The sequence below is a fragment of the Pezoporus wallicus genome, unplaced genomic scaffold (assembly GCF_028554395.1).
Source record: "Pezoporus wallicus isolate ANWC-B61680 ecotype Strahan unplaced genomic scaffold, APGP_CSIRO_Pwel_v1 scaffold_6362, whole genome shotgun sequence".
Taxonomy (NCBI): domain Eukaryota; kingdom Metazoa; phylum Chordata; class Aves; order Psittaciformes; family Psittacidae; genus Pezoporus; species Pezoporus wallicus.
The window spans coordinates 6,798,842-6,825,282 of NW_026637663.1; the positions used below are offsets into that span (position 1 = coordinate 6,798,842).

Genomic DNA, 26,441 nt, shown 5'->3' on the forward strand with positions numbered 1-26,441 from the left:
GTAATTGAAATTAGTAATAAATAAGGAGGAGAAGTTTGAATACTTACATAATATTCCTCATCTCTAGCCAATAAGTTGGGCTAAAAATTAAACAAACAAGAAAGCAAGCAAACAAATAAACAATGCCAAAATAGCAGGCTTTTGAGGCAATACAGTTAATTTTCTTTTACAGTGTTGTGGTTACAATTTTTCTCATGGTACTCTTAGTGTCTCAATTTCTAAGAAAAATAAAAAATTTCAGAGGTACGTGTAAAACCTTTCCTAAACCAGAAACTCTTTCAAAAGCTCCAATAGACAAGTGGGTTTGGATTTTAGTTAGAGAGCAAGTCATCCTATTTTCATGTGACATATTTGTCTTGTGGGATCACTAACTTGTGTCTGTTGATGGAACCAGAATTTGTGTATTGCAGAAATCCTGATCTGACATACTGCTACTTGCCTGCTTAAACCCAGGGTAAGAGTTGAGAAAATCATGGTGTATACACATAGATTAGATTGGTTGTGATCCTGTTCTTTTCAGGTAAGCTAAATGGGGGCTGGTGGTCTCTGTGGTTTAGATCTCTGTTTTGATGGGCTTAATGTGTTTCCAGATGGTTCTCCTTGAGTATTGCAGTGCCTACATAGATAAATGAGAGCATCTGTCTGTGATTTATCCTGCTTTGTTCAGTGGAGTAAACTACATAAATTAATTTTTCGGGCTGCGTTGAAGCCATGAGCTTTGTGTTTAGCCAAAATCATTCACCCAAGCTCTAGAAGTGCAAAATAGTGATCAACTGTACATTGAGAGCATTCTGCAAATGCACACAAGGGGCCTGAAATATTTGGTTCCAACAAGTTTTCACAAACAAGGAAAAATATGGGTAGGAATGTTGCCAGCTTTCTCCAGGCCTTGAGAACCCTTATGCTGATGCATATCTAAACCTAATGTAAATCAAAACATGTGGTGCCAGATGAGCATTAATAGTGTAATTTAGTCTTAGGTTTTCATTGCCATCTTGATGTTGGGACTAAGGTTGAGTGTTTATTAATGTTACCTATTCCTGACAATCAGTACTTGGTCCGCGAGCAAATGTTAGCCTTAATTGCAAACATACTTACATGTGAAAATGTCCAGCTGAGGTCTGATGTATTGTCCATTGAATTTAGTAGGTATTTTTCCGTGGATTTCTGCTGGAGGAAGATTGGGCCACATAAATACTTTTTATTTGATTTTAGGTTAATGAATAGTCTTTATAGAAGTTAGCCACATAAGCACATGAATTCCTGCATTTGTTTATAGCCTTGAGCTGCACTTAATTTCTGTTAGAGTTGAGTTTATTTGAAACTGTCAAGAGAGGGCAGGCAGACAAATTCTTGTAAGAACAGGTCTTCTTAAGAAAGATTGGTATGAGATGCCCATACAGTGGCCATGGAGGATGAGGAGAAATAACTTTGTGTACGTAAAAAGTATGAAGTTGGCCTTTTAAACCGCATTATATCAAAACATCCACTTCAGAGAAGGAATCTGCCATGCTAGAGAAGGTCTAAATGAAAGCTGGAAACCCTTAAAGAATAGGTAGCCATAGAGTTAACACCTCTCCTTCACCAGAATGAAATAATTTAAGGACAATTTTTGCCATTTGTATTGGCTGTGTTTCTAGCAGGAGCAGACACGGTGGATTCTGGGTGATGAAATTGGTCAGCTACAGATAAGGAACCTGCTAATTTGCCTTGAAGATGCATATTTGCTGGTTAGGAATAACACAGCCACTGTTGTAATGGATCATTTTGCCATCCAGTCAACATACACTCCTCTGCAGGGAAAGCATAGCTTGAATAGAAATTATCCTACTTCCCATTGCCTTTCTAAAGTGAACATTTTGGTCATATGTGGAAATACAATTTGCTGTAATGTAAGTGGAAATCCATTCAATGAAATTCGAAGACTATGACAACTAGTTGAAAATTTAAAAACGTATCGGAATCAGTTTTCTTGAAGCCTGTTAACTGCACTGGTTCAAGGAGGGTTCATCCTAAGCAAATAGATCAAATTCTTTCCCTGTGAGATATGAACTCATTGGAGCATTTCATGGGTGACAATAGGATGACTATTTATGCATCCTAATTATTATGGTTGTGAAATAAACTAGCATAAAACTTGTGTAATTAAGTATTTGAAGTGTTTTAAAGGGGTGCCTAAATTAGGCTTATTAACTAGGACAGACAGATGATTTGATTAACAGAAATTGTCATAGAATTTAAATCCCTACATACTGAAATTTGGACATGAATATATTCTGTCTCTATATCCTCTCAGAAACATGGGACAACTGCAATATTAACTGTCTCTAATGTTACACTGCACTCCTAGAGCATGTGGATCACTTTTTGGAGTATTTTTGTTCACAGGTTTCTTGTTTCCTGCTTTCTATAGATGACACTGAGCTTCAAGCCCTATAAAAGATCCCTTTACCCTGGAAACCAGGCTGTCTAAATTGTCCTTTCATGGCCCATTATGATAATGAGAAAAGGAGAGAGCAGGAACCAACCGAAACCAAAATTTCTTGGAATGGATTCTGTTTGTCATATACACATTGTAGGGTTAAGGAAATTGGAGGGAAATGTTTGTATAGTGGCAGGAAATGTTAAAGTAGCATACAGATGCCTTTGTAATTTTATGCAGATTTGGCAACTTGTTTCTGCATAATATACTGAAATTTAGACGTACATATAATGATTTACATTCAAGCAAAAAAAAAAACCACTCCCAAATTGTTTGTAATCATGAAATTCCACGCTGGGAGAAACTGTGATAAGACACAGCACAACAACTGCCAGAATTTCTGAAACAAGGGGCTAAAACATCTCCTCTTACAAGACCAACAAGGTGATAATCATAACTTATATAGTAAGTGATCAGTGGTTTAGATGTGCTACAAACAAATGCAGAGTTATGTAGTTTCTTCAGAATGACTTTTCCAGAAATGCCACCTCTTTTCTCCTCTATGACATCCCCATATAAACATTAATTAACAGTCTAAGTAACCCATCAGAGATGAATAAATGGAGTCTTTCACAAATAAAGATTCACAGTGTTATACCTTACTACTGCTGAGGTATTTTTCTGTTCACGTAAAATAACTTATTTCATTGAAATCCAGACTGTTTTCTTAAGGGTAACTGGCAACAAGAATTGGCTGAATATTTTATATGAAACATGAAACTTGTCCACAGAATTTGTCATTAGCTGGAGTATCTTTTACGTTGACAAAAAGATGCAACATTTTAGCTAATTGTTTTTAGTGGACTATGAAGGCATCTTGAACCGGAACAGGGAAAAGTATATTTAGTAACTACCATTTAAACTGTAAAGGGAAGAAATAGAATAGCAATATGACATAAGAAGTTCAATATACATTATATTTAATCAGGTTTTTAAACTCAGTGAGCAGCAGTTTTACTTAATCAGTCAGAAAGTCCTTGTTCAGAGTAAATCATAGGGTGGTGCAAAGGCTCTTGGTGTAAAACTGTGCTTACATGACAAATGTGTGTGTTGATTCACTCACGAACCTGGAATAAAATAGTTTTGTCTAGAAATTGCAAGAAGATCTATCAACCTGAAATTAAGGATCGCAACTGAGTCATAGTGTGGCTGGCTAACATTGTAGACTATGTCGAAAGGATTTTTCAGCCATCTAATTATTTTATTGAACTAAGATGCTTGGAAAAACAAACACTTTTTCCAGCAAGATCAAACTGAAGGAAATAAGTGAAATAATAACAACATAAGCATATTCCATGAAAAGAAGCTAGAATGTCAGTGCTTTTCTCTTTCCAGAATGAGTATTATTGTAGTAACTCATTCCATAGAAAATTTGATGCATTTTAATGATTAAGATATTTATCCTACTTGTATTGTGGCATACATCTTATTCTGTACTGTTAATTTTATGAACTTCTGGCATCCATCTGTTATGGTTCCAGATCTTTGTAGTTGTCAGATTGTTTGGAGAAACTGTCAGACATTTTCTAAGTTAATGACATTTATCACTGGTTCTCCTGGCAAATGAATGTTTGTTGACCATGAATCTTCTGACATTACAAAGGCAATTATTTTTGGCATGGTAGTGCTGTGATAAGAGCTCTTAGTCATCCCAGAGCTACAGTTGCATCTTTCTAGCACTCCTGTTGTAAATAATTGAAAGAGAAGTGTGAAAGTGAATGAATGGTTCCCTCAGAGAGGAAATTACAAAGAAAGCTAATATTCTGGTTCTGGGAACAGCAGGCAATATTATAGGTAAGCCTGATAGTTGATCTGAAGCTTGTTAGCCATTCTGTAGGGCAAGAAAATGATATACTTTTCTGCACTTTTGGTGAATAAAATGGATGAACTGGATTCAGCAGATTTGTAATGAAGCTCAGTCATTTGTCATACAGCAACCTGACAGACTCAGTGACCAGTCCATTACACTAATTTATATTTTTTCCAATTTGTCAAAAATAATCCATATTTTTCCAACACCTAATTTAGGACTAATGATAAATTCCTCCTCTTGTTACAAATTAACATCTGTAAGAGAAGAGTAAGAGATTAAAGGTTCCAACAAGAGGAAGATACTTCCTGAAAATATCATCGTTTCTTTTATATATGGGGTTTTTCTTGCCTTGAATGCCTCTGCTGATGCTGCTCTTCAAAGACAGACTTTTCATCACTACAGTCCTCCCAGGTACAGAAGTTTTACCTTGGTGTTTTGTATGACACCTGGGCTTTTTGGTCTGTTTTTTCATAGACTTCTACAAGTAAGAACATTCCTTTTAATGTTTAAACCACCCTTTGATTGTTGTTACTGGCTGTCCTGTTTCTAATCTCACTTGCAGTGTTAAGTTCCATGGGTCTTCTGACGGTTCCTCCTAAAGCTGTAAGCTACATTTACAACCCTCCTTTAACATCTCTCCCATAATACTGCTTTTTCTGTATCTCTAAAGCTTCAAACCAGACATATAGGAAAAAGAGGACCAGAACCAACCTGACCTAGTGCAAGAGAGAAATTTCTAGCTTGAGCAGCACCTTGCAAAAAACCTTGCCTAGGCAAGTCAATCAGGAGAGTAAGACAATTTAGCTAGATCTGTAACACCTGCTCTAAAATCACCCCATCACACATGTCTGCACTGGTCCTCTACTCCAGTGGTTTTGAGTTGGCAATGCAGTCTTTCTCTGGTTGTTTCAATCAGTGGAAACTAGAGCTTCCAAGAAATTAGGTGGTGTAGCTTATGCTAGCGGCTGAACAGTCTGTATCTGCTTCTGCGCTGGGAATTCTCCACCACAGCCCCTCAATGCTGTTACATTTTGTCTGTCTGGATGACCTGACTGTGAAGTCTCTATACACCAGTGTGTTTTCTAAACAAAGCTGAGAGCACGAAAATGTATTGCTCCTCTGGGTTTATGAGAGATAATAATACCTGCACATCTGCCAGATTGTGTTGCTAGTTACAAGGATGCAAAATGAAAGAAGGTCGCAGTAGCTAAGGGAATGTTCCCAAGGTTTATCAGTATGAAAGAGAAAAGAATTCAGTGGTGTTTAAGGAGGAGTAATGGTTTCCAACCTTTCATTGCAGCTGCTTCACCCCATTTGCTCCTTTTTGCTTGATTATATACAAAACATAAGAAGTGAACAACTAAGCCAACTAATGTATTTTCCAGGGTTGTCATGCCTCGTAACTTGATAATCATCATAATCCTGATTCAGCAAGGGGAAGATTTATTTTGGTTACTTGAAGAGGGTCTTGGTGACAGATTTCTAATTTGTGAAACCATAGCTATTTCTGTGAAGGTTTTAACATGCAAATAATTACCTATTTCCCTTTTTTAAAGGATTCTTTCTGTCCTCACTACACTGTTTTGCTGCATAAAGTTTATTATCTAAACACTGGTGCTTTGAGAGCTATTCAGTCTCAGCTTGTCAGCGGGTAGATCAAGACAGAAACATGCAAAATCAGTTTAGCGGTTCTGCTCAAATACTGTGTGAAACAAAAGAGGAACAGAAAAATATCAACCAAAGAACCGAAAAAGCATGCTCAGCGCTCAGTCTGTGCCTTGTAATTGTGCTAGCAAGTGATAGCTTGTTTTTTAAACCTTTTACATGGATTGGAACAAAACACACTGTTTTGGAAACCAGGGTATTGCATCAATGGAATTTTTTCCCATTTAAAGTATGAAGGTGTTTAACTTCCTGCCACCTTTTCAGAAGACTTACTGGTTTTGGTCATCTGCATTAGCAAAAAGCTGGCAAGGAGCAGTAGCATTCTGGACATAAATAATACTAATACTTTCTGTTAGGTTTTGTCTACAATTAGCAAAGCATTTTCTGAACCCTGTAGATAAAGTGTAAATGAGATTAGATTGAAGCTGAAACTCACTAGAAAATCCGGTCAGGATTCAACTTATCCTTCTGTTGGTTAACAGTGAAAAATCAAGACTTGTGACAGATTCAGAGAATAAGTATGCCACTAGTCTTTGACTGAGGAGAAGCTTTTATTGATTGAAATTCTAGTAACTTGAATTTTTTTCTGTCAATAATCTGTGTCTATAGAGTGCTTAACATTCTTGGTTTTCAAATATTTAATTTTGTTCACTGCGTTAATTTGGGAATTAGACAAAAGCTGTTTTATTAACCTATATAAATTTCACATGATAGGAGACTGACTTTAAGGCTCCTGAAGAAATAATGGCTTGAGTAAATAGACAGTGATTTGTTATGACTGCAGTGCCACGTATACCAATTAGCAGTGATCAGAACCTCCTCAGCAGAGGGTTTTTTTTCCGCTCAGTGTGAACTGACTGGCATTCTCAGGCCCTGGCATTTCTGCTCTTTGCCTCCTGATTCATAGTTTCACATAAAGGCTAGGAATGTGTAGTTATGTAAGGTTTTCTAATATCCAGAAAAGATCTGGAACATATTGTTAATGAAGATATAAAAATTATTACTTTTTCTCATGGGTCTTTGGTTTCTAGAGGAAATTATACATCACCACTACCAGAATTGCCAGAAAAGAAGCGGAAGGCTTTTCTCAATGTATTAAGATGTTGTTCCAAAACTGAAAAGAGCAGAATATAAATATCTAAATGACTATCTAGATGAATTTGTGTAAGGAATTCTAAGAAGTTGGATTTTTTTCTGTTCCCTTGGAAAACAGTCAGTGGTTTAGGGGCTGTGGAGTAGGTCAGGATGTTTTTTAAGGTGGCAGAGAAGGTATTTGGTTAACCATAGACTACATCTAGTATGGGAAAGAGGGTGTCCAGGTGTTATTAGGACTGTATTATGAAGCAGCTGTATGAAAAGGAAGCTAAAGTGGCTGGCAGTAGACAGCATAAACCAATGTGGCTGTTATTTGAGCTGTAGTGAGCCACTTAGAATTCAATCCTTAAAAGCAAACTCAAAAAAAGTGTTTGATAAATCTAGCAAGCCCTTTCCGTATACCTTCTTCAGTATTTTTTCTTTTCCTTTCAAAAGCATCATCATGTGATCAAGAACTTCAGTCAGCCCTAGAGGAAGCTAAACAGCCCCAGAAAGACAATGTGTTCATTCCAGAGTGTGCTCAGGGCGGCCTCTACAAACCAGTGCAGTGTCATCCTTCCACAGGCTACTGCTGGTGTGTGCTGGTGGATACGGGGCGTCCTATCCCAGGTACATCAACCAGGTAAGTGAATACACATTCATTGCTCTAAATTTGTAGTGAGAAGATGCCTTAGTGTGCATGTACTAACTAGCATGTAGATTTCTATTGCTGGTGGCATTATAGTTTTCTTCCACTATGAAGTGAAATACATATATAAGAGACATCAAAAGTTAAGGTCATGTGGCCACAGACTTTCACTGCAATGTCACAGGCAGTTTGCTTCACTAGTCCTTTTACTTTTACTGTGTCCTGAGAAGCCAAGTCTTGGAGCAGATGAGTAAGCCCAGAGGAAACCTCACACTCCTTAGCTTGAATGTAGAAGAACTAAGTAAGATGGTCTATAACAGAAACCATGTCCAACCTCAGAAACATACAGTTATTTTTCCAGCATCCTCCTCAACTATTTCATATGACTGTTTTTGATGGAACGATTGCTTGAGAACCCATAAAGGGGAAATATCATTTTAGTGTGTTATTAATAGAAGCTTGGAGTTAAGTCGTCTCAGCTGAGCCGGATACATGGTAAAGTGTTGTGAGCCACATACAGCAGATGCAGGCAAGGCAAGTATCAGGTTCCAAAGGATGTTATTTAGGCTGGTTATTGAGGTTTGGCCCTTATAGGAATGCTATAGAAGCTCATGTAAAGCTGGCGAGCAGTATGGGTATCTTGATGCAATCATAAATATTTTCAAGCTTAAGCAAAGTGTTTTTTTATCATTTGCGTAGGGTTTGTGAAGAAACATTATAAGCCACTTGCCATAAAGTATTATATTCTTGGGGAGTGTTTTTCACATGTTCTTCAAGTGCTGATTTAATGACTGCTGCTTATGCCATATTCTAGACCATGCCAACTACAGTACCAGCTGAAGTGAGCATGACTCAAAGTTACTGTCGATCTGCTGTTTCTGGCAAGTTGAGATCCATAAACTGTCAGAATAATTTAAGTTTGATCCTGAAACTGTAGGGTCACTGTGCATATTGTTTGAGGACTTAGACATGTCCTCTAGAGATTCCAGAGGCTCCTTTTGTTGCTAGTTCTCCATTCTCTACTTCTAGGTTTGTTCACTGATTCTAATTTTTAGTGCTAATCCTTCTTTGAATTATACTTTAAATCATTTTATGGAACCTGTTCTCTAATTTGAGTCCAAATCCATTTTTTTTTGCCTCCATCCTGTGCTGTTGCAGAGGATTACTCTTTCCCAGGTGTGGAATTTTTGCATTTGCCTTTTCTTAACTTTATGAGATTCCCGCCAACCCATTTGTCCAGCCTGCTAAGGTCTCTCTGAATGGCAGCACTAAACTCTGGTGTATCAGCAGCTCCTCCCAGTGTTGTATCATCGACAAACTTGCTACTGTTTTTCTCTGTTCCAGGATTCTGTTCATTAGTGAATAAGCTAAACAATCCTGGCCCTAGTATTGATCTCTGGGGCACTCCACTGGTGACTGGCTTTGAGCTGAAATTTGTGCTGCTGATCCCAGTTCTTTGAGACTGGCAGTTCAGCCAGTTTTCAGCACACTTCAATGTTCATTTATCTAGCACATACTTCAGCAGTTTGTCTGTGAGAACGTAATCAGGGACAGTGTCAAAACCCATGCTAAATTTAAGATGGCATCTGCTCATCTCTTTTTATCCACTGAGCCATCCATCTCACCATAGAAGGCTTGCAGGGCCAAGCATGATTTCCTCTTCATAAATCTATGCTGACTACTCGGGACTTGTTCCAAGAGTTCCATGTCCTTTTTATGTTGAGGGCACCAGATCTGCACACAATACTCCAAGTGAGGTCTCATGAGAGCAGAGTAGAGGGGCAGGATCACCTCCTTCGACCTGCTGGTCACACTCCTTTCGATGCAGCCCAGGTTGGCTTTCTTTGCTGCAAGCACACACTGCCTTAACCATTTCTAATTTGTTCAGCTTTGCTGGACTTAACAGGCAGTTCTCAGTGGAGCTTTGAGGAAGTAATGTTTAGTAATGTCCCTGGAGAGGACATTTCTGAGCACAGATGGGTAAGCAGAGTACTGAATTTTAAGTTTCATACTAAGTAAAGAATGACTGGTGTATTTAGGAATCTGGTAAACAAGCAGGTGGGATTACTGCCTGGAGTTTAAAAGGAGCTTCTAGACCTCATTTCTGAGAAAGATTTAGGTGGGCTGGAATCCCAACTTTTTTTTTTTTCCTCCCCTGTATTGGTAAACTTTTTTTTTCGTCTGGCAGATGGAAGGGGTCAGAGTATGGTAAGGATGCAGTTGTCTTTTTGTAATTCTTTCTTACAGAGTGAAAAGAGTGAACATGTGTGTCTTTCACAGTTTAAAGAGCCAGATGCTCGTGAAAAATAGTGTATGCTATCTTCCAGCTTCCCATTGCCAAATACAAATTGGAAGACTAGCTGTTAAAATGCTGCTGCAGGAACCACTGGCATTAGTACTCCTGGTAGCAAGATGGATGCATTGAATCCTGGAATCTCTGTTGTGCAAATCTGGATCATGCCATTAGGGGACAACAGAGAAAGGACAGGCAGATCTGGGAAGCTGTAGCCAGAATAGCATAGCATTTTAGATGTTGTTGATTTTTAATACATCCATAACGATGAAATTTGTTATATCAGCAGGCTGTGAATACCACAATAAATAAATAGTAGTTGCAAAATGAAGGGAAGTTATTAATGTTCATTTACCTTCTAATATTCCATCATCTGAAAAAAAGATAAATAATTTGTTAGTGAAAGCATTCCAGGGCAAAAAAAATAATCTCATTCCAGAGTTAAAATAAAGATATGTGAATGAAGAACCACTGTAGGTCATTCATGACAGTAAAATGCACAAGAAATAGGTGAGATTGTGGTATAAAGCTGGAAACATCTGTGTGACTAAAAGTAAATAATTCATTTAAAGGTTTAAATCAACCATTACCCCAAGTCTATCAGTATGGTCCTCACCAGCTGGCTCTCAATGCCTCTTGAACATCACAGTGTGACTCAGCCTTTTTTGCTTAGCAGAGCCATGAGTCTGTGTTCTCACATGTGACTTTTTAGCAGCTAGGATCATGGGCAAAGTAATCTCCAATCCACTTCCACAGGAAACTCTAAACTTAAAAAAGTATATAAATCAGCTGTTTCATGAGGCTGCTGACACTGTAGAATCCCTGTGAAAGCCTCCATCCCACACTGCTTTGTACACCTCAGTAAATCTCAGTGCTTCCCAGCAGACTGCTCAGAGGTATAAAGTAGGCTTCATAAGCCCTTGCCAAATCCAGACATACATTCGCTGCTAGGGATTCTTTCCTCTTTAAAATTCAAAAGAGTAACTTGAGATGTCTTTTGACTACATTAATTTTAACCTAACAGTGCTCCATTCTGACATACTATCCCTTTCCCACTCTTTCCCCATGAAAACTGAGTCAAGTGTGTTTTTCTTATCAGTTCTTAGCATGGCTGATCCTGTACGGTAAATTTCTAATGATTCATTTTCTCTCTTCAGTTGCTTTTAAGAGTTAGACATAGAGTTTTCATATTGCAGCATTTTAACACTTACTGGTCTTTAGTAGATTTAGTTTGTCTATGATTAACTACATGTGTCTTTAACAAAAAAGCCAAAACGGTAGAAAAGTAGGGGCCAAAAAGAAAGCGTAGGCACAGAACAGTAACAGTAACGGAAGAGGACGAGGGGAATGCAGAGTCAGGTATCAGATTAATTGGGGACCAGGCTGGTTGCCAGATAATGCATTAGTGAGTACTGCTCAGAGATTTCCCTTTCACTCTGTTCTTGGCTGATTGAAGTGGTCATCCATCAGGTATCTGAATCCAACCCATGCTATCAAAGCAGCTTCTATTCCTGCCGTTCTTTAGGGGAAAAAAAGGGCCTGTAGTTCTCCCATGTCCATGAAAAAAACACTGTATCTTCTTGCAGCAGCCAGAATTTGATGGGACAGTGGGCAGTTTCATCAGATGATGTGAAAATACATTAAGCACTCAAAATAAAAGTGATATTGTTTTTTAATTTTTTCTAGATAATTAAGATCAGAATACTGAAGTATTGTTCTGAAGGGCAGTCTGGCCTGGGCTTACCGTTATTAATTGCCGCCTGGATGTAGCCACCATCTACACCAAGAATATTTTGGTTTAAAAATTTGTATTAGTATACTTAAATTAGACATTTTAGTGTGCCATACAGTAAATGTAGTTTGGGGAGCTCAAAATTTCAAAGAAAGATGTATAAAATATAAAAGTGTGTGAAAAACTACCATGTGTCTGTAGTGGAATATAACAAAAAAGGAGAGATTCGGCAGCAGATGCTCCCATGTCTCCCAGACTCTCATAAAAAAAATACTGCTGGTGATGCTGCCAGTGTTTGTTGAAAGTACAGGTAGAATCGTATCATGTCATAGGATCATCAAATGGTTTGGGTTGGAAGGGACCTAAAAGATTATCTAGTTCCAACCCTTCTGCCATGGGCAGGGACACCTTCCACTAGACCAGGTTGCTCAAAGCCTTATCCAGTTTGGCCTTGAGCACTGCCAGCGATGGGGCAGCCACAGCTTCTCTGGGAAACCTAGATTTTGGAACAGAAAATGATTTTTTAGTTTTGTATCAACCCCAGAAGAATAAAGATATACTAACTTCTCTGAGTAAGTGGAAAATAGGCAGATGAATTTGCATTGCCCCTTCTGAATGAAAAACAATCCTATTCTATGATTCCCTGAATAAAAGAAGGTACATGTTTATTTTGGACTAGATAATTAGAAATAAATTAGTCCTAAATCAAATTAACCTTCACTGTTTTTATTCTCTCCTTGTTTGTTCCTTAGGTATGAACAACCAAAGTGTGATAATGGTGCCAGAGCACACCCAACCAAAACAAAGGATTTGTACAAAGGACGCCAGCTTCAAGGTCAGTGAAATAGATAAATTGGGTTTCATACATTTCAATGCTTTGTTTATTCACTGCAGTAAATTAGAAAGCACTTTGTTACCCTATACCAAAACAATGTATCTTCTAGATATTGCTGTATTGATTTGCCACTGACTATAGTCTTTGACTTTGGAACAATACATGTAAATATGGGTCTTAGAATGTTGTCAGAGAAAGTAAGGTTCAGTTTTCTCAGTAGTTTAAAGGCATTAACATTTACTAACTGGAATTATTCCTTGCTATTGTCATACCGCAGAAGTCAGAAACTATGTCTAGAATAATTTGGCCCATACTTCGTAATCCTTGTTCTAGCAAAATCTATGGGAAAATTCCCTCCATCTTCGAATCAGTCTGAAATATGTATCATGTAATTACTTTTTTCCAAAAGTACCCTTGACAGTTTACCACAGAATATTCCTTTCTTACCTGTTGCGGGAACAAACCTTGGCGTTTGTTAGATTTTTCATTTTTTCAAACCTTTTATAAGCATGTGAGAGGTCTTATCTCCGGATAGTTGTGGTACACAGAGGTCAGTAGACTTGCTTAATTTTTTAAATGGCATGTTAATTTGTTTGAATGACTTGACTTGTAGCAGGTTTAGTGAATTATGAATTAAAATTATGAATCATTGTCAGCTACTGTAAAGAACCAGAAACAAGGTAATTGTGTGAGCAGATTTTTTGTGTCATAAAAAATATTTCAGTTTAGCCACCCACAGAAACATTTAGACAAGAATTCTAAACTAAACATACCCATATCTTATATTCCTTAATCGTTGTCTTTCAAATGGTTTATGTTATTTTAAAATAAGCCAAATACCAATATTTTCTAACATTTCCTAAATTCTTACGGGTTAACTAGGAGAACCTCCCTCTTCTGCTCTGCAGCAGCATGGAGTAAATATGTCTATAGAAGTCACAGGGGGAAGAGGTTACTTAACAGTTGCAATTGTGTTAATTGTTTCTCTTAAGGCTATGTCTTTTCTTTCTCTTAACTAGTCTATTAAATGCCAGAATCCTCAACTGGCAAATTTCTTTTTTATCATGCAAACACTACATTAAGTAAAAATGGATTGAGATTTTCTTATTTTATTATTTCTTAAAAAGGAGGTTAAAGGAGGATCTTGCACAGTTGTTGCTAGTTGTCAACAACTAGCATAAAGAATTGCACACAAACGGCTAATGTGAAGCAACTTTTTAGTAGAAATGAATCACTGTTGCTCAAAGTTTTCTCTATTGTAAGCAGTGCTGCAAAGGCATGTTTACATTTGTGTTGCCTAAATTTAAATACAGCACCTGGTTACTCAGTGGTGCCAGGACTGAATGAAAAACGTAGGTTAATTGTGTACTTATTTTCAAGGAATAATGCATTTTTGGAAAGACGGGTGTGTTCGATTTGCAGATTATACCCACAAAAATGCAGTAGCCCTGGGTGAAACCACGTCACTGTCTGATGTATAAGACCAGGAAGATTTTAAAACAACTACTTTACTACTGTGAATGATCTTAAAGAGGATAAAACTCACTGGTACATCCTCAGGTGGATTAAACTGACATAGTTCTTCTGTTAAGCTGATTTATACCACCTGAAAATTTAAACCCATTGCATGTTAAGCCAATACTTTTAGCAATAATTTACAAATAAATCAAGATGCAGTTTTTGGCATACACAGATACCTTGTTAAGGCAAAACTGCAGAAGATAAAGGCCCGTTGGAGTCTATGTCAAAATTCCCACTGATCTAAACCAAGCTAAAAATATATCCTCACATCCTAAGGGTAACTTAAAATAAAGCACCTGAAATTGAATGCTAATCTAATGTTTGTAAGAATGATCCAAGCCGCCTGTATCTGTTAGATTGTCTGGAAGCTATATAATAATAATTCTTCCCATTAGGTTTCTGTTCCTTTTTTAAAAACTAAAGTATTTTTCTGCTAATGATTTTGATCTTTCTCAGAAACTAGTTATTGCAAGATAATGAGAATCAACACAGAAAGGAGTCTAGAGAAATAGACTGGAGTCTGGGGAAATCGAAGGGTTTTCTTCTTTTCTTACGATCAGTTTTCTAAGGTTTATATTTTGACCTTTTGTTCTCCTCTGAGTTACACAGTAAAATGGAAGGCCCTGATAAACTGACATATTCTGTAAAGAGTCTCAAATGGTTAATTTCAGACTTTTGGATAATTGGTGTGTTAAATAGAAATTCTGTTTTCTGCACAAGCTGGTCAAGACCATTTAAAAGTTTACAGCATGAAGGATAGTTAAGCTAAACCTGTAGTATGGTGGAATAAGGTGTAGGTGCCCCTGTATTTTCATAAAATCATGAGTGGTAATAGGTCAAATTCAGCCAAGGTGAAGAAATATAAGTTCCTGAAACTGTATTTTTTCAGTCTGGGCCTACAGGTGAAGATATTTTCAAGCATTATATGTATTCACTAGTTTTTAATAATCAGTAAAATATTTTTCAGCATACACCCTCAATACATGTATATTTATTTATAAACAATATAGATATGCTACTGTCCTAATATATTAAGGACATTGTAAAATGTAACCAAATATAGAAAGTAAAAAAGGATAAAATAAAAATTAAATAAGCACAATTTTTATTTGTTAATAGTACAAAAAATATTCTCTTCCTGCGGTCCAGTTGATTGTCTTGTGCCCCCCCTGGGGTATGTGTACCCCATTTTCGAGACCAGTGCCTTATACTATGGATAAGCTGCCTATTCATGAAGCTAGTCTTGCCCCTGCTCTCGGCAACCTGGAAGAAAGGAACTTGGATATGTAAGAGAGCAAGACATGATAGCATACTGAGACAGTGCCAGACCACTCAGTTAATTTGCCTCGAGGGCAAATCTTTTTCTTATTTAAAAAATATGCATTGAATTCGAGAAGACTCTGGTTTAGGCTCTGCTGTGTGTGAGGGCTGGATAAACTTTGGATAATCCTTTGTATAGTTTAAGATTTTTGTATTCTTACTTGACCTGGGAACTTATCTGGATTTTGTGTAATATTATTTCCATTACCAAGACCTGAAATTTGAAAAGTAACTGGAAAAATTTGAAAAGTATTACAGGAAATGTGATTTTCTTACACAACATTCTTTAATCAGATTTACCCTTATCTTTTGTGCAGAGGGGGTGGGGAAGAAAAAGAAATCCAAATGAGTAAAAGGCACACAAGCTTGAGAGAGGGAGACCACAATGTCAAGCTGGATTTTCAGCCTTTACTGGGTTTCTAAGGTTTTGTGGCTTTAAGTATGACCATTAATGTTGTTTACATTTCATTTTGGTTGTTTTAATTTTTCCTTTTATTTAACAGAGTATGTTTTTTGAGGTTCCTGCAGTTGTGATACTTCCTCTCATACAAAAACATAATTTTGGAGGGGAAACTGTAGTTTGGAAATGACAGTGCCTTGTAAACTGTAACAGTAATACAATCTCTTGACTTGCGTGAATGTGCAGATTCAGTAAGTCTATCTACTGAAAGCCCTGAAAGCCTCCCTTTTCTATTTTCTAAGACTAGCATAGCTCTTCACTACTGAATATTTCCTTTTCCCAAAATGCTGATCTCAATTACCCCAGCTGGAATCCAGCAGAATGTATCAGTTGCATTGAAGTTACTGTAGGTTTCTACTGGTGAAATAAGATCAGCATTTCACTCTTATTTTCGTCCTTCCTGGCAATCCCACTGCTCTCTGAAAAGCCTCACTTCAGATGTTTCTCATTAAAATTTTCAATCCTAGAGCATTTTTACAAAAAAATGAGTATTTTGGGGTTTTGATAGCACTGAGGTAATAAGCATCTGAAAGGTTTGCATGTTTAATCTCTAGGGTTTATTCAGTGGCGCAAGAAGGATTCAAATTAGAAAATTTGGCATCTTTGCTCAGCGTCTGAGACAGATATCAAAATCTCAGGTTGGACAAGAGTGTAGACCACTGCCCCCTCCTTCCTGCAACCAAAACCCCAGAGCTAGCGCTTTCCATCCAGAGCCTAAGTTCTGCTGATCACTGTGTTGGTACTGTGATGGTCTACAGTTTAAGTCAAGCTAAAAATCTTAAAACATTACTTAATCAAAATGTCTTGATTCATGTCCCTTGTATAGTCAATCAGCTTATGTAATAACAACAACAGAAAAATAATCCCTCAAAACTCTTCCTTATATATGGCTATGTTGAACTACAGGTTGTTTTTGGATTTCACAGTCTGCTAGTGACTGTCCTCAGCTGTTTTGTGCTATGGATCTTCATAATCTTAGTTTAACCTTGACATTCAAATAGTTAATATTTTCTCTTGAAAAATCATGCATGAGAGCTGTTTAACTCATTTGTTTATTTCACATTTGCATTACTTAAGAGGAACAAAAGCATTCTAACTGCCCAATTTTCTTCCTATTGTAATGGCTTTATTTACTGTGATTCTGATGGGATAATCCATCACTGACCCTGAACAGTTTATATTTTGTGGATCAAAACTCATGATTAAGTTATGGGCGAATTATGTGTGGATAAATACAGTTTGCTTTTGGTTGTTGGCAGTGCATCTTCTTTTTCCAAAGTTAAAGAGTAATAATCAGAAACTCTCAAACCACAATGATGCAAGACTGTCCCGGGTTCAGCTGTAACAGCCAAAGAGGTGTGTCTTACTCCAAAGGCATCTTTAAAATAAAAAGAAAGTGATAGAGACTTAACTACTTTTCCTTTTGAGCTGTATTCCATTATATTTTTACAGTTGCTCCACTTCTGATCAGGAGCACATCAGATTTCATGAGGTACTGGGCTCAGCTAAGATGATGAGGTACCACCATTGGTCTACCTTATCTTGCTTACCATAGTTTCACGAAGTTCTTAATTTCCTCTGTGTAGTCTGATGCTGTTCTTAATTTCCTCTGTGTAGTCTGATGCTGGCAGTGAGTAGAAAATAATCTGACCTTACTTCACACCCTTAAATGTTTGAATGACTAAAAATTTGATTGTTTTTAAAAGTTTCAGTTAAGTAACAGAGTATTTCTGATAGTGATGCAGATTATATACATATGCCTGCCTTTCCATGAGCTTCAGTGTTAAGTCAATTAATATGTAACTTTCTCCACTGAGTGTGATTTAAAAGGATTATATTTTTATGATGTAACAAGATTTTAAGTTGCATGAGCTAATATTTAAAATATCCCTTTCTGCCATTGAATCTTAAAGGTCCAAAATGTCAAACAATCATTTCAAGTTTCTGGCTGTTTTGAATGAGTCTATAACTATCGTCCTGTGCCCTAACACTGCTTTATTTACCAAGAGACACTTGGCAAAAAAGCTCTGTATGAAGCAGACCTGGCTAGTTAAGAGTTTGAACTATGAACAGGAAATATTTGTGCAAAGCTGGTGTTAACCTTCATGACAGTGATGGCAAAAGTGAATAGCTGCATGGCAAGGATGAAGGAGGGAGCCTGCCCAGAGCCTGGCAGTGGCAGGTCTGCAGGGTAGATGGGAGGGCTGAGGCTCAACAGTGAGGTGCAGAGGGGTGCTGGAGGGCCAGGCATGTTCCTCCTCAGCCCAATAGTGCTAGGGGAGGCAGGGGCATGGCTGCTTTTCCTTCCAAAGCAGTAGCTGCTTTCTCTAATATATGGGGCTGCAGGAGGATGCCTGACTTCCCAGGCCTCTGCAATCCTGAGCAGCTGGATGCCGCTCCACTACCGTAGGCCACGTGTAGGTTAGTGACAGCTCAGTGAAGGATGTTTTCTGCAATGTCATGTCCACTACAAGTATCCTGTGCTGGCAGCCTGAAACAGAGGCGGTGGGGATACTGACTGGGTGAAGATGTGGCCATCAGCAAGGAGATCTGTGTGTCTCGAGTGCAGTAAGGTTAATGCAATGCCAGTGTGCTTGGTGGGTGGGAAAAGGATATGCAGCACACAAGCTGGTATCACAAGCACTGGCTCAGTCAGAATGCCCACACTGTAACACAAAAGCTTATTTGAGTATGGAGTAGTGGTGGCCTGGACAGGACGTAGCATAAGGCCGTACTCCTCATGACTACATAGGTCTACTGGTCAAACCTCCGTATAAAGAGGGAGTTTTGCAGCACTAAATCCCAAGGCCACTACTATGGCTTCAGGGCAGCTGAACCTCCAAAGAGAACTCTGTTTAACCTAAAACAATTTCCTTGGGCCTTTGGTTTTGGTAGCTTCAATATTATTACCCTATTGTCTTGCTACATAATTATATTGTACTCTCCCAGTGGGCAGTTCTGCTTCAGAGAAAGGGAGGCCTGCAAGTTATTTTTGAAGGCTCAGCAGATCATGTTTATTTCCTGCTCACCGTCTTCTCTCCATCTCCCCATCCTGTCTTTAATTGTCAATGGTCTGACCACAGTTCTTCGTGTTGCTTTATTTCTTCCTCAATTTGTAGTCATTTCTTAACAAAACAATGTCTTTTCCCAACCTAAAGCAGAAATACTGATATCTGAAACAAACAAAAAAATTTGCTCAAATGCGTAAGAGCTGTTGTAATTTCCGGTTATGTGTGAATTTGTCTAAAAGAATTACAGTGAAAGAATTTGAGCTACTCGTAAAGTGCTAGTGAAAGACGTAGCTGTGACACAAGTAACAAAAGAGAAAAGCGGGCTAATTAAAGGTGATGCTGCTGGATCAGCAATAGAATTTAATTCATTGCTCTATTTAATATTAACCTCTAATTTTGTGTTTATTTTAAAGGGTTATATTAAGAGTAATAAACACTAACTTCATTTGCTGGAGGTTATGCCAAAGAATATAAATTCTGCTTCTCACCTTACTTGTTGCTATCCTCCCTTTTCAGATAAATCCCTTGTTATGTAGAGCCGCCTTGCCAGCTCCGATGCTCTGTGCCAGTGGGTCCTGTTCTCAGTGGGACATCTCCAGGGATTGCATGCCAGAAAGGGAGAATGTTCTCCTGTACCTGGTTGGCTTCCCGGGAGGTTGTCACCCAGCAGCTCTACAGTCACTGTCTCTGCACCAGCACTATCCAGTTAGGTTTCTGAGTGTTTTTTTTTGCCTTCTGAGCCAAAGAATGATTAAGTGGGACAATGCTTTCCCCCAGAAATGCCTTTTCTAAGTCTGAGTTGACATCAGAAAAGTTCCACTGACAGTCATGAAGCTGTTTTGGTTTACTTATCAATGTTGTAAATATGGAGGCAAATGCTGCCCTCTGCACTTGATGATTTTGGTATCGATTCTGATAAAGTTGAACTTTTTTTTCCCGTCTCTACTAGGAGCATTTTTATTTTGGACTGAATGTCTGTATACATAAATGAATTAATATATAAATACACATGCAGTAAAAATATTTGTGTTCCCCTCAGTGAGAAGTAATAAACTGAGACCTGTTCCACCATAAAACTTCACTAAAGCAGAAAAAAGACATTTAAGAAAGATATTTTAATTTCTAGCTTTAATTTATCTCTACATTTTAATCCATACATTTAATCCATAATTTAGTACATATGGTATTCTAAATCCATTAGTGAAAAAGCTTTGGTTGAACACATTTGTTTTTCTTTTTCTTTTAAAATAGAAAGAACAGCATCATGGATAACGATCTCATTATTATTAGTATTATTAACTTGTGGAGCCAATTTAGAGAAGCTTGTTCTGTTTTTTTTGTTTGTTTTTTTTGTTTTTTTTTTGTCTTTTACTGAAAAGTTTCTAACTACTTTATAAATCTGTGCTTATATTTAGCAGTTTCCTACCTCTATATGGTGTAATTTTGTTTTGAGTCATGTCTGAACTGCCTATAGGAAGGAAAACACATATTAAAAGTGGTGAAAACAGTGAATTTCCTACCTAAAAACAAAGGTAGTCTTGCAAGAAAGTGAAAGTTTGGGCAGACTTTTTAATGCCATGGCAGGTTAGCCTGTATCAGGAAGTAATACGCTGCCTTTCTGGATGAAACTCAGAGTGCATTACTAGTCAAACCACACTCAGCAGAGTAGGAATATCTGTCGTGGATTTGCAGTCATCACATCAAAGAGAGGGGAAAAATCCACAAGGCATTCATTCTTACCTATTCAAGCAAATGGTCATTTTTGTAACAACTAAAGGTAGAATAGAGAATTGTGTCTGTGTGTCCCATGGGTATCTGGGATCTTTTTCTGAAAGTGCCTGTCTCCATTGACTGTAGATGGAGCAAGTATGACTAACATCAGTGGTTGAATATATTTGGATTGCTTAAGTTGAATGATGTAATTGCCATCTTACCTGAACAGATCATGAGAATGAACAGTTGTGGTATTCCACAAGCAGTGAGAATACAGCCTGGCTTTTTCTCTGCTGTGGTTGAGAATATTCAGCTGATATGGGATCACACAGCAACATTTGTTCTTGCAGTGTTTCACTCCAAAGTGCTTTTAGCAGGGGAATAACTCTGACAATGCTAATAAGGTATGAGAGCATCTGTTTGAAAAATTGCATTTTTTTTCAGATACTCATTTATTTCACTTAAGTATTTGGAATATTGCCTATGCTTTGGATATCAGGTCAGTGGGAGGGGGAGAGGAATGACTGATGGCTCCCTGAAGCCAGTTTAGTCTAATGATACTTTAAATTTAATTCTCCTTAAACTGTCACTTGATGTAGGCTGCTCAGCCCTACTTATGGATGATAAGCCCCAAGCTTCTGTGAATGGACCAATACTCTGCTCTTCAAGAGATTTCTATTGGTCAGTATTGAGCCGTCAGAGCCCTCACTGGGGATTTAGAGAGATGGTTTGGAACTGAGAGCCCTTCCGTTCTACTGAACATTATATTTACTCACCTTTTATCTTTATTCTTTTTTTTCTAATACCATAAGGACAGAGCATAAGCAGAGTGAAACTGTGAAACTTTGATCACATTGAAACCTAAAAAGGATTAAAATATTTGCCCTCATAGAACACATTTTGATGCTGTATTCCTAAAGCTACTAATCTTCAGGAAATATACTTAAAATATCTTGAAATAATTCCTGGTACAGTGAAGACAAGGGAGGTGTATCTCATAATAACTTGGGGCAACTGGATTGCAGTTTTTGGGTGAGGAGTAGAGAAAATAGCACAAGGAGAGGGGAAGATTGATGTGGAATAAGCTCAGTGTTTTCTGCCAGAATGCCTGCAGTCATTATCAACTCAGAATCTGAAAGATGGCAGGAAAAACTCATATAACTGAATGGAAAAGGCAAAAACCCTTTAGTCTGCCAGGGCTGTAATCATAATGAAAAATGACACCTGAACCTTATCATGACAGTGGGTGGGAGTCGCATAATAAACTATTTCCTCTGAGACGCATGGTATGGCGCTTCTCCTTTTTCATCTGATAAGAGTATAAACTGAATAAAACCATGCCATCGATTTGTAAGGCCATTCCCTACAAAATGGCTATCTTGCTGTGTTGTGTTTTCATACTTGGATACAAATTCTCCTTGATTATCTGGCAGAAACAGCTCTTGTGTTTAATCTGTGGACAGGGAAAAATAAATATTTTCATTTCTGAATGGATGTATATCTGCAGCTATATTTTGAAGAGGGAGCAACAATGGTTAGGTGTTTACTCTTTGCATTTAGTGACTTGGAGAAATGTTCCACTTTTCAAATAAAATGAGCACTTGGTTCCCAGTGACTTCAAGGGGATTTTCAGTTCTCAGCAACTTTGAAAATACCCTGTACTGGTAATAAACCACTCTAGAAATTTTGTGTTTTGTATCAAACAGCAACTTTTTGAAATCCAGGCATAGTTATGAGGTTAGGGTTTGTGAAAATGTAAGCCAGTGCAAGAATTCCCACTTCCTAATGTTTTGAGTAAGTTAACATATAATACAGAAATAACATCAGTTTTGGCTGATGAGTAATGACTGAAAAGGTCAAGCAGTAAGCTTAGCTCACTTGTCAAGGAGAATGAACAAGATGTAGCCAAAGTTGTTTATACTCTGATCTCACATCTGTAGGTATACTTCTCTGAAGAAAAATATTTTGATTTTAGCCTGCTGCATTTATCTTTCTCTTCACTTTTGAGAAAAAGTCTGCCTCTGACAGTTGGAGAGCGTATTAGATGCTTGCATTTTCTACATACTAGCATGGCTTACCTGAAAAGACTGGTCACTGATGTAGGAGGCAAAATTAGTGTTGCATGCTGTCCCTGAGGTTGGATTTATTTTAGAAAGTAAAGTATCAGCATTAAGCAGAGTTTCCAGCTGAGACTCAAAGGTAGCGCCAGATGATGTCCTACTAGTCATGCAGGGTCAAAGACAGGATTAACTACACGTGCTATGTTTTGGTAAGGAGGTGCTCCAACCTTGTCTCAGCTGCAGACAGAGGACAGCATACCTCCTACATTATGGAGAACCTGGGACCAGAGATGAGCTTGGGAAGTCTCCATGGTTGGTATAGTTAACTGTTTGTATGACAGTAGTTTATAGTCTGGGATCCCAGTGGTTTAGGCGCTGTGCAAACACAGAATGACAAGATGATGCCTGGAAAATTTGCAGTCCAGCTCATTGCAAAGCCACTTGGGCAATGGGTGGACAGATGCCATCAACTGAAGAGGCAGTGAAAGTTCCTGCCAATTCTTCAAAGTGCTTCAGTCTGCCAACATGTGTCACCTCTGTTTCACACTGGCTGAGCTTAAGCCAGCTGGCTTTCCTCCAGGTCCCTTTTTGCATCAGATATGTAGACATTGGAGAATGCATTTCTCTGGGCTCAGTGAAGTAGAACAAGTTTTCTTGTTCTCAAATATGACAGTGAATACAAGACTATCTCAGTGGTTTTCAAATACATGATGTTTTTCCTTGGGTTCAATACAACTTGTAGGCCTCCACAACTGAGAGCCCTCGAGGAAGAAATGAAATTACTCCATAGAAACATCTGGGAATTCTTTCAAAGGATTCAGAATGCTTCACAAAGATTCAGAAATTTGCTTCTCTGTAGCTCAGCAGGAGTGCTACTGTTCATAGGTTCCTGATGTTAGCATATGGCAAAAAACCCATGAATAATTTTGGGAAATAAATTACTTAAATTTTGCCCTTTATGCTTGCGAAGTTCTTGAATTTGTTTGCTATCTAGAAATGTCTTCTGGTAAAACCTCTTGCTCTGTAAGTCATCCACAAGCAATTCATTGTAAATATTTCTAAAACACAATTCATGACCTACTGAACCCCTATCCTGCAAACACTTACCCACATTCTTCTTGTGATTAGTTCCATTAAAATCAAAGGAACCTTTACATGTGGTTGTAAAGTTAAGACCAGGCATAAGTGTTTGTAGGATGAAGGTTTAGGTTGGTTCCATAACCCTTGATAGTCTACGTGCTATGTAGTCTCCTTTTGCTAAATAAATTAGATGCAGGCATTCAGAACCAGTGGAAAGGCAGAGTTATTCAGTCCCAGGCTATTACTCCTATTCCCTAACTGGTGAGTTATGGAATCCATCCTTAACAGTCAGAATTTTTGGTTCTTTGAGTACAGAATCCAGATTTGCTGAGAGTGATCCAACTTGGAATTAACTCTGAAACACGGTTAAATGCAAAACAAAGTTTATTGAACCAAAATCATGTAAGAATCAGAGTGAATATTCATCAGCTTTTTTTATGACATATTCATCACTACAGATCCTTCTGTGCTGTGAACTTTATAATGGGGAAAAGTACCAATAAGCAAAGAGTTCATAGGTTTTGTAGCCATCCATATTTATAACAGAAAATGGGCAGATTTTCAGATAGCAGATAACAGAAAACAGAGCAGGGAGGTTTGTTCACAGAAAATAAACCTGGATTTTGAAAAATTTAGCTAGCTCTGTGAACAGAAAAGTAGAATCTAGGCAGAGCTATTGATTGTCATATTCAACTATGTAAGAGCTGTATTATATCTATGACATATCTGGTGGTGAAAAGAATATACCGCATTTTGGATTTAACACTTTAATTGCATTTGGCATTCAGTTCTGCAATCTCATTTGCCATTATTCCTATGTGTCTCTCATTTTCCAGATTTCAAGCTGGAAGGCATCATAAAAAGCTGTGTATGTATGTGTATATGTGTGCATCTGAATAATCACAAATGACTAAAAAGAGTTACTCCATGTACTCTGGAGATTTCCATCCCCTTATTTCAGTTGAATTTCAGTTCAGAGAAGTAATATTTTAAGGGCCATGAAACAAGATCTCTGAACCACTGAAAAGAGAAGACTCCTCTTTTTCCATTAAGATATGTAGCACATATTTCCACCCCTGGAAATTTTTCAGTATATCTGGTGCTTGATCCCTTAGGCTCTAAAAGCAGAAAGTAAATTTTCAGTTATTTAGAGAAGCATTTTATTAGAATGTTTCTCCCTTTGAGATCTGTATAGCTGAATTAAAGTATCCAAGAAAGAGCTGGAAGGATACAAAAAATATTCCTGATAAAATGTTTTAAACCTCTCTAAAATATTTATACAAGAGACTTTGGGATTCTGTTTTCCCAAAATAACATGCGCTTGTACAGGTCTTGTGAAAGTGCATTGGAGTGTAGTTTCTACTGGTGTTCTGTTGGGGTGATGTGTACTTGTAATTTCACCATGCAGAAATAATGTGTTTCTGATTTATGAGATTAAAGGCTTTTATGTGATAGCTTACATAGCTGTAAATTTAAATCTGTCTATAGTAACATGCATGTGTACACACAGAGATTCTCTTACGCATCTCAACTCACCCTCCTATGAAAGGGTCTTAAACAGGTTCTACTTATGTATATATTGAAGCCAGCTCAGTAAAGAGTTTTCTCACATACTGAGTCGAACTGAACCCATTGTGTGAGCTTTATCCTCATCTCTTGTTTGTAATAAACTTCTAATTCATTGCTTTGAATTGAAAATAATCTCATTGTAACCAGTTCTGTCAGGGTTTAAAGCAACATAAATGACACTAATAGTCAAGACAGTATACTTACCAAACTCTACAAGGAGCTCAGTGTAGAGAACATTGATATTTTCATTAGCATTTTTATTTCACAAAAGGGAAAAAAAAAAAAGGTGTTACAAGGTTTCAAGAAGTGTCAGTGGTACAGTCAGGTATCTCTCAGAAGTACTGACTCTTCCTGGAAACTGATGTCATGTCTTCTGCCCTCCAAACATCTGAGTGGATGCTCATTCCTCTGCTTCTGCTCTCCTGCTTTGGAGTGAGGCAGCTCAGATGCTGCATTCTTACAGGGGCTGTGGGAAGTGAGTTTGTGGTGACACCAGCTTTGGGCACACCTGTGCTGAGATGAGTTGGGACAATCAACTCCTTCCACATATGGTAGCAGCCAGCTTGCTCAGGCATGAGTCTGGGCTAGGGGCAAGATGTGATGAATCAGCTCTTTGTATCTTTTCCTGTCAGTGAGACCTGCCAGTGATTTTGAACTATTTCTTCTACCAGAAGTGGGATGAACTGCCCTGGCCAACCCACCTTTCCTGTAGGCACATGTAGGTGCCTACGTTGTTTGCCTAGAGGTTGATGTGTGACACATTTCTCCAGGGAATCATAGTTATTCTGTGCTGTGTCCTCAAAAGCCTCAGGCGATGTCAGGTTCACTGCACATACAATGTGCCTTCTTGGGCATATCCGTACTCTCCATTTATCAGTGATTTCCATGCATCTGAAAGCTACCGAGTGGTAGGTTACTATGTACAGCACTAGAAATGGCCACATTTTCCACCCCTTTGTATCTGCTCTGTGTAGTTATCTTTCAGATTTCTTTTGCTGACCTATGAACAAATTGGAGTCTACTTAGGCATGAGAGAATATTTAACTTTCCAGCTCTTACAACTACGAATCAACATCTTTTCTCTTAGAAAAGCAGAAAGAGTGTTTCTGAAAAAACACGATGCATCTTATGCTGTACATATATCAAATTACTACTTTCTGTATA

General features: G+C 37.9%; 1 protein-coding gene across 3 annotated transcripts in view; it reads left to right on the plus strand.

The window, feature by feature from the left end:
• SMOC2 (SPARC related modular calcium binding 2) overlaps positions 1-26,441 on the plus strand; it is a 138,641-nt gene that overhangs the window by 91,842 nt on the left and 20,358 nt on the right. For all 3 annotated transcript variants that reach the window (XM_057406965.1, XM_057406964.1, XM_057406966.1), the window contains exons 8-9: positions 7,491-7,677; positions 12,461-12,543. In XM_057406965.1, the coding sequence (XP_057262948.1) occupies positions 7,491-7,677; positions 12,461-12,543 (270 nt within the window). The remainder of the gene's footprint in view (positions 1-7,490; positions 7,678-12,460; positions 12,544-26,441) is intronic.